The sequence below is a fragment of the Cynocephalus volans genome, chromosome 2 (genome assembly GCF_027409185.1).
Source record: "Cynocephalus volans isolate mCynVol1 chromosome 2, mCynVol1.pri, whole genome shotgun sequence".
Lineage (NCBI taxonomy): Eukaryota > Metazoa > Chordata > Mammalia > Dermoptera > Cynocephalidae > Cynocephalus > Cynocephalus volans.
This window is the reverse complement of record NC_084461.1, coordinates 77,824,042-77,839,945: the sequence shown is the minus strand read 5'-3', so window position 1 is coordinate 77,839,945 and position 15,904 is coordinate 77,824,042. Positions and strand designations below refer to the sequence as shown.

The 15,904-nt window shown below is 35.9% G+C and overlaps 1 protein-coding gene across 1 annotated transcript in view; it reads right to left on the bottom strand.

The window, feature by feature from the left end:
• The window catches only part of ADGRV1 (adhesion G protein-coupled receptor V1), a 548,065-nt gene that overhangs the window by 391,194 nt on the left and 140,967 nt on the right, over positions 1 to 15,904 (bottom strand). Inside the window, exons 55-61 of the mRNA XM_063086652.1 lie at positions 14,536 to 14,712; positions 13,975 to 14,157; positions 11,697 to 11,876; positions 8,161 to 8,325; positions 3,521 to 3,638; positions 1,232 to 1,352; positions 160 to 298 (exon numbers count right to left, since the gene is read on the bottom strand). Of these exons, the coding sequence (XP_062942722.1) occupies positions 160 to 298; positions 1,232 to 1,352; positions 3,521 to 3,638; positions 8,161 to 8,325; positions 11,697 to 11,876; positions 13,975 to 14,157; positions 14,536 to 14,712 (1,083 nt within the window). The remainder of the gene's footprint in view (positions 1 to 159; positions 299 to 1,231; positions 1,353 to 3,520; positions 3,639 to 8,160; positions 8,326 to 11,696; positions 11,877 to 13,974; positions 14,158 to 14,535; positions 14,713 to 15,904) is intronic.

Here is a 15,904-nt window from a genome sequence, read left to right as displayed (position 1 = left end):
AAATAAAAACACCTATCAGGTAAATAACAACAAACTCTGTAATATTAACCTCCTTCCCAACTCCCACCCATAAGCACACACACACACACACACACACACACACACACACACACAAACACACAGAGCAAAGAGTGTAATAGAAACTAGAAACGTTGATACCTGTATCACTACAATGGCTGCAGACTGCCCATCACGCATTGTCACTCTTCCTGATGTTTCAGCAAATTCCCCCACAGCAGGAGGGAATATCTTCCAGAAAACTGTGACCTCCCCCGATATCACTGGGCCACGAACAAGGCTACGACAATAAACAAATGTAAATTCAACACATTTTCACTGAAGATGCTTTTCCTAAATCTTTGCTGTGTCTTTCAACAGTAACAATTTTCACTTATTGTAAGAACATTATGCTTTTGAATAACCTTATCTATCAACTATAAACCAAAAGAAACTGTTTTAATTCCAGTATGGTAACATCCGAAGTATGTTAAATCTATCTTGACAAGAATACTGGCAAAAATCAAACACTGAAGGTGAAAGGTTTAAAGGAATAAAAGGAAGTATTTATAGACTCTCACCACACAAGGTACAAAATATGAATAGCCTAACAGTTGTCTAAAGAACAGTAAACACTTAACACAGGCACATAATAATAGAAAAGGATAAAGTATTACCTTTGAGCAACATCAAAAGCACGAAGTATGAAGTCAAATCCAGCTACTTCATTAAGAGTTGCTGTCCCAGTCTTCATGAGAAAATTTGGGAAAAACAAACTTGCCTATGATTACACTACTTTAGTTGTATGGTAGGCCCTGATTTTAGAACACTTAGAGTCAAAATGTTTGCTCTTGATAATTTTCTAAGGAATGATTTTGTAGCTTAGACACACCAGCTTACAGAGATGAAGTTATTCTCTTACAGCACATGTTTAGTGACAGAATGGGGTGAAAGCATAGATCTTCTGATCTCAACTCTGTGTGCTTTCCTTGAACCAAGTCATGCAAATCACCAAAAAGTCAGAAACCTCCTCGTGACCGAACTTCAAGATAGGTCAGGATACATTTTCAATTTCTGCCGAATGTTTGTTCTATTTTCCACAGGATGTTACCAATATATAAAATGACAATGCTTGAAGACTATGTATGTATTAAGAGTGACATATTTAATGCTGATTATTTAAATAAAACTTCATAACCCCCATGGAGGCAAATAAAAATTATGAAGCCCTTACCTGATGATAGCAGTACCATTATACTTGTTGGAGGGTTCCCCAATGAGGATGTGCCTACATGATGGCGCTATCCCAACCTCTGATGCTCCTTTGTCTCCTCGAATGATTATTGATGCGCTACCTGAATTGAAGATGATATATGCTGCTTTGTAGCAAACACATGCATGCACTTAGCATATGCCTAGCAACGTTCCAAGTGCTTCACATATACTAACCTAGTTAATTAACCCTGTTAATCGTCGTGACAGCTATAAAAGTTAGGCACTAATATTCTCATTTTACCTATGAGGACACTGAAGCACACTGAAGACACAGAGGCAAATAACTTGCTCAAGATCACAGTTTAGTGAAGCACTAATTTCACCATCACCGCCATGATAAGCAAGTGCTACTCTACCATTTGCATTAATTCACTTCTACAGTAACCATTCTGCAGCTCTCTACAATTGGCTATGTGGCTATGTCAACTGACTACGTGGCAAAAGCAAGAATTCTTGAGGGCACTTTTTTCCTTTTAATTTTCTGATTCTAACATTTAATAATAAGCATTTACAATACTGTGTCAAATATTTCTATGAAAATGAAAATAAAAACTGTTATCAAGTAGTTTGAGTATCTATATGATAATTTAGCAGTAACTAGAAAAAACTGTTTCCAAAAGTATACATTTGGGTTTCATAAAACAAAGAGCTGGATTATTGTACTCTCACTTTCTCTGGCAATGATTTGATGAAACCAAGAGTGGTTAGTCATATGCTAATAAGTCAGTTAGACAGAAATATGTTAAAAAATTTTTTATATTGATAGACTATTTACCCTGAGCCACTGATATATTTTTATTCATATATCTAGTTAGCCTACGTGACATTAACCGTGTCATTTTAAGGTGATGTAGACAACTGAGCCAATTTAAGACTTATGGAATAATATGGAGCTATAATATGACTTCTCGACAGGCTTGTTGGAAAGTAGATAAAAATGCGAAAGAATAAATATCCTAAGTATATACTGTGATACTCTGTACAATTTTGAGATTTGCCTTGGAGACAAAAATCTGCTTTTAGCCACAGGCCCTTGCACAGGATGGATTTCTTGATGGCAAAAAAAGACATGGATGAGAATACTTCAAAAAGTTCATGGAAAAATGGAATTGAAAGGTAATATAAATCTTTCCATGAACTTCTTGAAGTGCCTTCATAACAATAACCAATATGATGGTTATTGCTTACAACACAAAAAACCCATCATTAATTTCTTCTCTGCAGATCCAAGAAACAAATCATCATATGAACCATATGCAAATGAGAATTATGATGCCTATTTTTGAAGTGTCAAAATATCTGAGTAACTACTTTAAGATAAAAATAGGTATAGGAAGGCTATAATACCAAACATACGTTAAGTTTTAAAATAATATTTTATTACAAAAGTAATATAAGATCATTGTAATGCAAATCAAAACCATATTGAGATGTCATCTCACCCCAGTGAGACTGGCTATCAGAAAGACAGAGGATAACAAATGCTGGTGAGGATATGGAGAGAGGGGAACCCTCCGACACTGCTGGACTGTAAAATGGTGCAGCCATTACAGAAAATGGAGATTCCTCAAACAACTACCATATGACCTAGCAATCCCACTATATATACACCCAAAGGAATGGAAATCATCTTGTCAAAGGGACACCTGTACTCCCATGTTTATTTCAGCTCTACTTACAATTGTAAATATTTTAGAAAATATAGGCAATCAAAAACCACAATTAACATTTCAAGTAAACAATTCCAAACTTATGTGAGACATGCACATGACAAAAATGGAATTACACTGAGCATGTTGTTATGAAGCCTGTTCTATTAACATAACAATTATCCATGTAATTAAGTGTTCTTAATTTTTAATGTAATTAGGGGTTTTTCTGCTACATCATTTTGAATGGTTGTATTTGAATGGAATAGTATTCTGTTACATTAGTATTCTGCTGTTGGACCATTTAGAACCCTTTCATATCATTTTTTATAAAAATTGCTACAATGAACATCTTTAGTTTAAAAAAATCACACAGCTAAGCACTATGAAATCATCGACTTATGACTTTACCAACATTGTGTATTATAATTTCAATTTCAAAATTCTTTACTTGTAATATAGGTCAAAAATGATACCTTTATGTTTTAGTAAATAATTTAGGGATTAGAAAACCGAACATTGCTTATTTTTGTAACTACTGATTATTTGGTTATATTTTTTCTGAGGATCTAATTTCCAAAAAAGTGAATTTCTCTTACCTTTTACTGGAGATATTTCTACCTCATCAATTGATATCAGCTGAATGGTGAAACGCCTGTCTTCCTCCAACACAGTGTCTTGAAGTGTGTGTAATGCAATGATCTTCTGGGACTCAGTCTACAGCAAATGAGAGAGACAATAAATTTTCCAGATTGACTAAAAAGAAATTTTGGGTGTTTTTATTAGCAGAACAATGTTTATGTCCAGAAATATTTTTAAAGCATGTTCTTTTTGTTGCCTAGAATTGCAGGTTGTATCTAGAAAGAATTACTATATAAAAATCAGCTCTGACTATAAATCCTATTTAGGTTCTTAACAGGGAGAACAGAAAAAAAATTCAACTCAACTCCTAAACTAACTGAAAATTCGCAGCCATTCAAAGTCTAATTCATTGAAGAGAGCTAAATAGGCATACCATGATGTAAACAGACAAGGTCACAGGTTTAATATTCCTAAGGGACAGTTAGTTCCATTCAAAGCAAGAAAAGAAAGCTATGAATGATCTTGTAATCAACAGTCCTGAAATGCCTGTCATCGTTTATCATCACTGCACATCCAACTCATGGCATGTTTTGCCAGTGCTAAGTTAGCAGCAGAACCTTCCTAACAAAACTACCTGTAGGTAGCAATAAAGGGGTCTAATTCATAATTAAATTTAGTTTTCCATCCAGGAATCTGATATTTTGCAAACACATTTCAATTTTCTTTTACCTTCACTTTTAAGATTTTGTTTTTCTTTGTTTTCATATAGGTCCAACTTGTTTCTGGCTAAATGTATTCTTAGTTATTTTATACTTTTTCCCCCATTGTGAATTTTTTCTCATTACTGCTAAATCATGGGAATCAAGATTGTCCCTAATCTATTTAAACATGGACTTTTTTTTCTTTGAAATTTAGAATAGTTATTCCCATTCTGCAGAAGAGCAGTGCACAGCAGCAGTTTGGGAAATGCCGCAATAGGCTACCTCAGGAAAAAAAATATATAAATTGTTTCCTAGTTTTTGAAGTTCAAAGCCCCTAATTTTTTAATCAAACAATGTGGAAAAGGAGTTAGGCTTCACTATATTAAGTTGAGGTAGCAAACTGCTATTTCATTATTTTTTTTCTAAGTTACAGCTATTTTATAAAGCACTTTCTAAGTGTCAGGAAGTTGGTTAGCCTCTTCACAAACATTATTTCACGTGCTCCTCAGAGCCCTTGCTCAAGTTAACCATTATTATCCTCATTTCGCAAGCAGGAAACCAAATGTGAAAGAAATTAATCAATTTTCCTAAAGTCACATGGTATGAAATGGTGGGGTGAAGACTTGAATTAAGGTCTAGCTAGCTATAAAATCTGTATCCTTTTTACTTTTCAGTGGCTATTTCCAGCATCACAAGAGAATCAAGACTGGAAAAAAAGGAAAGTAAATGAAAATGATATAAATATAGGTGATAGAAGAAGTCTGCTATAGCGTATAAACAGTCCAGAAAGGGAAACTAGAGAGAATGAAACACTAAGCAAAAAATGTTAATCACAGAGAGATAAGAAGTGTCAGAACTACAGAAAAACTTGGTGAAACAGAGGGATCGTGAAGAAACCTAATAGTATCAAATACCGAGGGGAATCTATGCAACAGAAAATATGCAACCAATTTTTTAATGTAGTGGATTTTGGCTAGTATGTTAAATAAATGTTTAAGATAAATTGTAAAGTAAAAAGAGCAAGGGTTTTTTCAAGATGGCGGTGGCTGTGGCGGTTGGCGCGGAGTAGCTGAGGTGGAAAAGGCGGCCACTGGGCCTCAGGCAGCCGGGAAACTTGAGGACCTTCCTCTTGCCATCTCTTAAGGGAGGACCGCAGCTGCTGGCCGGTCGTGGGGGGTGACTGCCACTTTGCCCTCGGCAGGAGAGGCTGCCTCATTTACCGGCAACAGCTTTGAAGTATGGAGCAGGAAAAGAACTGTTTCTTAGCTGCAAAAGCGAGTCTCTAAACAGGGAACACGGCGCCAGGGCTGCTGTGGATGCAGACAGGATCCCAGAGGCCGGGGCCGCGCTGAAGGCGGCCAGCTGCACTATTCAGGATTCGAGGTTTCAGGCCAGCATAAAAGAAGATTCCTGGGAGCGCCTGAGCCGCGCCGCGGGACCGACTGAACAGCCTGAGGCAGCAGCGGCCGAGAACGGGAAAGGCGACAAACCAGAGGCAGAGAGTGAGCGCCTGACCTGGCACAGCCCTGTGAGTGACCCCCGGCCCAGCCCTGCTCGGGGGGCTGACGCCCACCCAGCTTCCGCTTGCATCACCAGGTCACTCACCGCCCCGGGACTGCCTCCATTTTCCCAGGTGCTGGCAGCTCCAGCCTGGCTCCGCTCGGCTCTTCACTGAGCCTTCCTACTTGCTTGGCCCGGCGTGGGGCTTCCTGGGGCCTGCGGGCCGGCCTCCCCTCCCACTCCCTCTGAGATTCTCTGGTGGGGCTGGTGGCATGGGGCGTCCCCGGCCAGTGTCGGGAGGGCAAGGAAGTACAGGCTGGGCCGACTGTCACTCCACCACACCCTGTCACAGATATGTCTCAAACTATTAATGTAGTCGTTCTTGCATATATCCTTTCCTTTATTTTTTCTCTCCCCAAAGACCATTTTACCTCTCCCAGCCTACACTGAAAACTCAGCAAACTTTCTAAGAAATTACTGAGCTAAGAGAAAGACAAGAAAGGGAAGGAATAATAGTGAGTACACTTGGGGTCAACACCTGTAGAAGGGATGGGACGGAGGCAGGAATGGGTAGAGGGAAAAGGTCAAAGTGGGAAGGAGAAAGATAACGTTTATTCATTTATTCATAAAATATTAAGGGAAAGAGTGGAAGGGGATCCTAGAGTAAGCTTCTCTTGAGCATGGCCCTACCCTAGATCTCTGTGTTGGATGCTCTGATGTCCACTAAGATCCCCTTCAGCAAAGAATTCATTACCCCATTTGTAGGGAGTGTTTCCAGCTCTCATCTGTCAGGCTCCTCTGGAAACTGCCTCGTTTGAGAAAAGTCCCCTCCTGCAGGGTCAGATCCTCTTTCTGGCATGGTCCACATCCCATGACTGCTCAGCACAGAATATAAAGCTCACCCTTGCTTCAAATCAGGACAGCTGTGAAGAGTTAGTCCCTCTTCAGAACAAACTGTAGCGTCAGTTTAAGACTGTATCACAGCTTGCCTTCACCCCATCCCAATCATGCTTCTTTCACTTACACAGTGTTGATCCCAAAAGCACTCCCTAAAAAGCCTCCTGACACTAATCTACATTCCAAAATCTTCTTCCCAGGGAAGGCAAAGCCCCACTAATTTATCACTTGCAGACCATTCATTTCTGTAAACAGAGTATGGAGCTATCCTGTGTGCAGATAGAAAAAGGAAGAAAGAACTTCAACCTATTACCAAGGTAGGACTGAACAAAACTACTGTGAGAATTTTCCTATAAGTGGGGCACTGTTGACCCTGCAGTCACTGTAACATTTTGAGGCAGTCCAGGAAACTATTACACAGTAAATCTTGGTACAATCTGGGATGTATGTGAGGTCTAATAGCTCCTGCAGACTAGTATCTCTATTGCCAATGTGAGCACTAAGTTGCTATGAGGATGCTTTGTGGGAACAGAGATCCACCTGTGCAGAACTGCTGGAAGAGATACCACTAGCCTTGATCAGGATTGGGAGAAGACTGCAGATATCATCAAAACCAAATCAGAACCCATGGAGACATGGGTACTTCAGACCTGGATATACAACAGTGAAGCTGAACATGAAATGCACTTGTACATGAAATATACCAAGTTGGTGACCAAACAACCAGATGGAAATGGTTGACTCTGTAGACAAACATCCTGATTCTATCCTCTGAAAAAGGATAGCCTTACTTGTTGGGGGAAAATATCAGACATAAACAAATACAACATTTACAAATGCTTTATAGGACTTTGGAAAGAGGAGTTATTCCCAGTGGTGGTAGGAACCAATTACATGCACAAAGAGATCTTGGACCTGTCTATTGTCACCTTCACTTGTCATCACTATGGGAGGCGGGAACACAAGGAGACGGACTGTAATGTGCTTTCCATTCTTAAATTATTTATTTTGATTAAGTTTTTTGATTGGCTGAAATAACACCTCAATCATTTTTTCAAAGTGTACATGGTTGTTAAAAATTATGAGTCTTTGTAAATGTGAGATTGTCTTTCTGTTATTATGGTATGCAATATTTTGATTCAGTATAAAGTTCTAAACAATCAGAAAGCATGTTTAACAGGAAAAATTGACCATACTCAGTGACTAAATACATGCAAGTATTACAGGAAGGGGAGAGCTGGAGGTGGCACTCAGATGTCTGACTGGTTGATGGGCTTTGCCTTTAATCAAGAGAAGAAATGTGAGAGAAGGGGCAGTTTTGTGGTGGGATGGAGGCAGGGTTCAGATATCTAGGGATTTCTATGCTTGCGTGTGTGTGTGTGTGTGTGTGTGTGTGTGTACGTGCACATGTGATTTTTTTTCTCACAATGCATATGGATTTCAAAAAAAGTTCCAGATATACTGACTACTATCATATGAAATCATAAGTAATACCATGCAAAAGAAAATCAAAGACAAATTAGAGAAAGATTGTACAGGAGTCCTAATGCTGACTATACCTCATTAAAATAAAGCGTCCCATTCAAAGGACTAAGATTATCTTTAGCCTTCTCATCTACAGTCCACCAAAGTTGCACAGCTCCTTTTCCTCCTGGGGACCGGACAACTGTCAATGTCACATATGAATCAGGGTCATCAGACAAAAGGGATTCATCAACCATTACCTGAAAGAGAGAAAATCCAGTGAGGGAGGAAAAAAAGAGCAGGAGAAACAAACAGAATCTTATTTCTGTTTACAATGACTACAGTTTTTGAATTTAGAACTTATTCATGGCATATTACAATCACGTGACAGAAAAAAGTTTCACCAAACCCCATTTCCTTTTTTCCTAGACACTCAACTACTTGACATTTCCTCTTCTCTCTTGCAATTAGGTGGACCAAGTGACTGAATTTTGGCCAAAAGAATATAAGTGGAAGTGATACATGCTGCTGACACTCTAGCCATAAACTTACATACAACCTCCCACAGTCTCTCTTTTCCCGTTTCCCAGAGAATAGAGTGGATAGAGTCACAGATGGAAGGAGTCTTATGCTTGAGTTGCCAGTTGGAGAAGAGGTGTCCATAAGAGCCACCCAACTAGAAATACTGATGGAGTACTCTTGCATGGAGGAAGAAATAAACACTAATAAGTAATAACACAAAGAAACTGAGATTCGGGGGTTCTTTGTTACAGCAGTCAGACTCCTACACAAAACAGACCTCAACTGTCCTCTGAATTAAATGCATTTTACCAACTTTAGTGAGTTCAAGTTTAAAAGAGGTTTTATTAGCCTGATACAAAGAAAGAAGGAGATACAATATGTTAATTTACCAGTACTATTTACTTTTGCCACAAGTCCTAATAAAGAGACCTGGTTCAAGGTAAATTAAATCTATTGACTTTGTTAAGCAAAGTCCAGATTGAAACTATAATATCCATCTGTTATGTAAATACAAAATATAACAATGCTTTCCCTTTCAAAATAGATGGAAGCTTAACAAACATACGATGCAATCAATCTTGTTTTGTCTTGTTTTCATGAGATTTTTCATTGGTACCAAGAGCAGAGATTTGTGGCCAATAAATCTGAGCTTCTATTATGTGTGTTTTTGCATATACTTTATCTTATTTAAGCCTCAAGTCTTTGAAATTCGAAGGCCAGATATAAATATACATTTGGAGATGAGGAGCCTGGAACCTAATTCAGATATTTTGACTCCATGCCCAGTGCTGTTCATACCACTCCTCAGAAACCAGAGATATTTAATAAGAAATAAAAAAAAAAAAAGAAAAAAGAAAATCCATTATAAATAAACTCCATTTATATGGGGTCTTCAAAAAGTTCATGGAGAGACTCATTATCTTTTAATTCTATTTTTCCACAAACTTTTTGAAGTACCCTCATATATGTCTTTTTTGATTCCATAGATGGAACATGTTGGTTTAGGTTTCACAAGCAGATTTCCATGGGTCTCTGCTATTGCCAGTGCTTTGCTATACTTAACACAACAACCTTGTGAGCAACTTATTAATTTTGACAGATTTAAGCTAATGATATTTTTTTCAATGTTCTTCAGTTCTGAATCTAGTCTGTGTCACCAACTGATATGAACAGAATGTTCGTTGTTTGCACAATACTGTATATCTTAGGCAGATATTAAAAGATAAATTCCACATTATCAAGAGACATATGCAGTAAGAAATATAGGATATACAGAAAGCAGCCACCAAGGGCTGAGCAACAAGCTACCACTAATACTAGCAACAAGAAAAAGAGCAATTGACACCGACTGAGTGCACAGCCAGGCATAAGTGCCTTACATATATCAACTCATTTATTCCTCATAACAAGGATTATGAGGAATAACACAATGGGGGTTGGGTAACCTAAATCTTATCTTTAGACTCTAAGACAAATTGGAAATTTGAGGCTATTACAATAAGATATTATTTCCCACACCAAATGTGCTTAAACTAGTTTTAGAGCACTAAAGTTTATGACAGCAGTTAAGATAAAATGAATAAACAAAAATTATTTATGAATAGTAATGTAACTCTTCATTTTCCCTAATAGTAAGAAGAGATTTTAAGCATATTGTCCAATGCCTAAATCCAAAAATGTGAAGATAAAAGCAAAAATATCACTATAAGTTTTCATCAGTTGAAAATCTGAACACTGAACCTGATCTTTTAATCTAAACTCAGAAGCTAATAGAAAGTTTATGAAAAATAAATTACATGTTCATGTGTACTAAAATATTTCTTTGCATATACACAAAGAAAGACTGGATGGAAATACAACAAAATATTAATGATGTCTATCTGAGGGTACTAACGTGGATACTTTTACTCTTCTCTTTACACTTTTGTCCCAGACTTTATGTTGCCTGGAAGATATTCACTGCTACTCTATAGCCAATCCACCACTCTTTACAAATACTTATTTCTGCTTATTTCTTTCCCTAGGAAGAAAAAGAGTCTCATTGGGCTATAACAAAAGTGTGTTCTGTCCTTCTATGTTTCCCATTTTCTTATTGACATTCAATGACCAAATCATTAAGCAATTATTAGCTTATATTTAAATTTTGGAGCATATAGGAAGCCCAGTCCTGACAGGAAAGTTGTAGGTCGAGCCTTGCATCCGCAGGACAGTAAAGACAATGGGCATTACAGCAACTGGTTTATAATGAGAAATAATCTATAGTAAATTACTGATTACCCGTAAGTAAGGGGTAATAAGTGACTAAATAAAGGGAATGACAACATATGGAGCCAGAAAAGTTGCTAAGTATATGGAAATTATCCAAATATTTTTATAATTATTTCATTTTGAAATTTCCCTTGAAAGGTAAAGTTATAATAATTATGACATAATCATCATGTAATAATAATTATAATAGGGCTTGCAGTGCTTCATATTTAAGATGTGGAGATAATTGAGTATTAGTCATCAAACCTGGCTGCACAAATATTTAATTCTCATAATTGATTAAGCTTGTTTTTTCTCCTTCAGTGATTGGACCAATAATAATTAGGCTCCCTCCTTCAGATCTTGAAAGAAAACACCCAATTTGAAGATAGAAGGAAGAAATACAGAGAAACACATGATCTGGGGGTGCCTGTGGTATATTATTCAATATAAGTCACAACAGAGTACAAGAACAATGGGTAACACAAATCTCTCACAAGCTAAGGCCATTCTGGGATGCAACACCCAGACCCATGACAGAATCCTGCTTTGTGACCAGGATGGTGGCCTGGCAGTAGGGCAGGCAGGGAAGAGAAGGTCTGGACAGAAAGTAATCTTGGTCTACTATGCCTACTACATAGAAATATGTTCCCATTTTGTAACTTTCATTAATATCAAACTATGTGCATAGGATGCAGGATTGCCCCCTACTTCAACAGCCAATTCAAAAAAGCCTTGAGAAGAGACTCATGAATAAAGGGTAATGAAGAGTTTCAAAACAAAAATAAAAAATACCGTTGTAGGAAAAATTATATGAAAAATGAGCCTGAGGCAAGCCACTCCCCTGATGTATTAAACTTACAGTCTTTTCTTCAAATCCAAATACTCCAAATGGAGAATCATTTTGTGGAATAACAACAGTTACCACAGCATCATCACCAAGTCTGCCACCTCCAGCCACACTGATTAAGGAAAGACTGAATGTCTCCACGAGTTCAAATTCAGCATCATCAACTATGGTGATTTTTATTATTGCAGTAACCTATGAATGAAAGGAAGGGAAGAAGTGCAGGAGAAAAAGAGGAAGAAAGGAAGGGAGGGAGAGAGGGAGGGAGGGAAAGGGGAAGGAAATAATGTAATAACGATTTTTGTTCATATATAAAATTTTTAGTTGAAACTTAGAAACACAGTACGATAGAAAAAAGTAGTTTCTTTGTCCTGTAACATATCTTCAAAGTCACAAATATTTATAATATTTCAAAGTAAAAATTTTACAAAGTCTATTGTTTTCAAAATAAGAAAAATTTTATATGTAATAAAATATAGTATTGTTTACAGATACAAAAAGCAATGAATCCTTATTCTTGAACAAAATTTTTTAAATGTCATGCAGGCACTAACAACCATTGCACAAACATAAAATGCAGAATGCTTGGTATTAATATTACATGATATAAAATGGAACCAAAAAAATTATCATTGCCTTCTGCAATTAAAATAAACCCCATTGGTTTCAAATACTGTTCTCATAATGTAGGTGAAACAGAAGACAGGAAGAAAACCCCAATTTGCTGTTGTTAGATGTCTATAATCAAGATTTAGTTTATTTGTCTGGGTCTATGTTAAAAGTTTTTATAGACATAAATAAACTTGATCCAGCTTTGTGATTTCAGTCTTAGTCATAAAAATATCCCAGCTGTATCTCCATATTTAAAAATCTTTTTCTGTATCGCAGAGGGAAATTCCAGTACTTTGACACAGGCATTTACCAGAAAATGAAGTTTTTTCTAAAACCTTTAATCTAACAACATGGAAAAGCAAGAAACCTGGACATTACACTCAGATAGGCAGAAACCTGAATAAAATCAAATGCTAAAATGGAAGCTTATTAAAAATGTTTGCACCTCAAATCTGTACTACAGAATATAAAATACCTCCCCTAAAGGATGTAAATTTTAGGAATAATTATGATCCTAAGGATGATGGTAAAATGATGGGCCTTCAACTTCATTTACAGAATAAACTTCTGATAATATAACTAAAGTAAGAAAGATGTTTCAATGATATATCAATTTATTTGTTTATACTTTCAACATAAAAATCTCATTTACTTGCATTCTCCTCCTTTTAGTATGAAATGTTTCAAAGTTCTAAATGTTTAAAGAACTCATGATCTGAAAAATATTAACAATAATAGGGCTTTATGTGTAGGAAAATCTAGATCTATAAGCTTAGTTTTTAGCAACATTTACTGCCTCTTCAGGGGAAAGTAATAAGTCGGTGTATATTACGTAAATTCTGGTAAAAAAACAGGCTACCTGTAGATAAATACTACTATTTGAAGTTACTAACATTCTCATGGTTGGTCACATGCCTTTTCCAGTTACTGACTTAAAATCTCACGAAAACATCTTATTCTTACATGTTACAAAATGCCCAGTTTAGAAAACTTATAACTCTTGGGGAATATTCTGCAACGTTTAAGATTCATTGGCCTAAATCTGGAATGTTATCTTTCAATTTTTTCAAGTTTTAACTATTTTGTTCCTTTTTTATTACTTTAGTCTTTTTTTAAATTATAAAGTTTATGGGGAGCAATAATCAGCCAAAATGTATATCGACAAAATAAAATTTAAAAAAAAAAAAAAGAAAAAAAAAATAATAAAATAAAATAAAATGCAAAAAAATAAAAAATAAAAAATAAATAAATTATAAAGTTTTGAATGTTACGTAAAAGGAGTGTACACTTTTAGTGCAAATTCTAAATAAATAAATATTTGTATTTACAAGCACAAAGAAATAAATGGAACGAAAGAAACTGAAGTTCATAGGAATAATCTAGTTCATCAGTTTTTTATACATTGTTAGGCACCACTAATTCAATTATTACCTTGTTTTACAACTTCTTTTTAATTAGAATCAAGTAGGAATGTTCAGAAAAGGGTGAGATTCTTGCTTCTTAACATTCTCTTTCTGTGCCCTTTAATAAATTCTACATTAATTAATAATATTTGTTTGACTTAACATGAAAACATTTATAGAATACATTTAACAATTACTAATGCCCATTCATTTGGTGGATGCCTATAAAATGTTTGAAGTACAATCAAAAAATGTTAATATGTTCGTGACTAGCATACTTGTCCATCTGCAAATTCAAGAATCCCATGAGATGGCTTGAAGTCTTCCAGGCCAGCACTGTCTGGTGTTGCTTTCCAACTAACATTTACTGCCCCGAAGCTTCCAGCCAGCCGGACTACAGGAACTTGAAGAACGTTCAAGGGTGGAGGTACCTCATAGACAGTAATCACTCCACCATCATCCTTTAAGGAAAGAACGTAAGTTGAAAGGCAAGACAAAAATGGTAGTTCTCATAAGTCATCACTTTCTAAATTTATCATTTCTACTTATATTTCTTATACTTCACCCTGCAACGTAGAAGTTAAGAGTTGGATATAAGTATGCATAATAGGTCTTCAGAACTCTTACATTTAAATTTAGTAAAAATAAACTTGTTTAATCGTTTGGTCTAACTCAAAGAGAACTAAAAATTAGCTTATAAGACAAATTTGGTTACTTTTCTATTTATAAATATCTACAATTAAAGCCAATTATTTTGCAGAAAATACATTATAAAACAGTGGCCAAATCAGCAGGGATAAGCTTCTATATTTCTATAAATATGCAAAAGTTCATCTCACTCTAGTAAAATGAAAGTTAAAAATTCCTCTGGGATCATCATTTTCTTCAATCATTATCTCAGCTATTTCCATTCCAGGCCTCCACACACTTAGCTGTCCTGCAGAGAAGTCAGAGTTCACCACGTTCACGTCTGTGATAGTGACAATAAATCCTTCCTCCAACTCAGGAGCATCATCCTGGGGGGTGAGGGAAAGAGAAAGAGGTGGCGTTTTATTTCTTAAAAGACATTTAATTTGCATTGGAAACTTGATATTTTTCAGTAAGGAACAACTGACTTTGTCTACAGGAATGGACATCTCTATCACATAAAAATTTCCTTGTTTTATTTTAGCACATTCCCACCGATAACTGCAGGATCTATGGGATAAAGCTTATAGGTGATGGTTCAATAGAACCCTCATACTCATTAGCAAATGAAATAATTTTTAAAAGTCTATCCAACAGTTTTGACCATATACTATTGAATATGTGTTACATATATAGTATCTCAAAAGAAATTTAGAGGAAACTGGAAAATGCTACATATATGAGGGTTCTTCCAAACATTCATGGAAAAATAGAATTAAAAGATAATATGAATCTTTCCATGAACTTTTTGAAGTACCTTAAGATTTAAAAATGAAAGCTCTAGAATTGTAAATCTAGATATAATTTTATATTTTACTTAATTTTTTAAATTATTTGATTTTTTGAATAGGTAATAAAAAATTTCAAAATATAAAAAGAATACATATTGAAAAGAAATCTGCTTTCTACACATCCCATGTCTTTCCCAGACTGTTCTTTCCGGAAGACACTATTTCCTAACACTGCTAATATCACTATTAGTAACACTAATATTATTACATAGTATGTATTTAATAATATTTTATAGTATATAATATATAATGTTAAATATTATGTTATATACAATATATAAACACAATATTTGATAATTTTTTTTTTTTTTTTTTTGTCTTTTTCGTGACCGGCACTCAGCCAGTGAGTGCACCGGCCATTCCTATATAGGATCCGAACCCGCAGCGGGAGCGTTGCTGCGCTCCCGGTGCCGCACTCTCCCGAGTGCGCCACGGGCTCGGCCCGATAATTTTTTATATAATATTATTAACAATAATAATACCACTATTACCACTTTCAGTTTCTTATGCATCCAGATATATTCACATATTCTTTCCCTCTTTCCCTCTCTCTCTCCCTCCCTCACTCTCTCTCCTCTCTCTCTCTCTAGATATAAAGATATGGATATAAAGACATAGAGAGCTAAAACCAGACCTAAACCATCTGAATAGTAATCTTGATTCAAGTAATCTTATCATGAAATGAAAATACTGTCCTAACAAACCAAAAAATAAAAATAACCAGATTGGC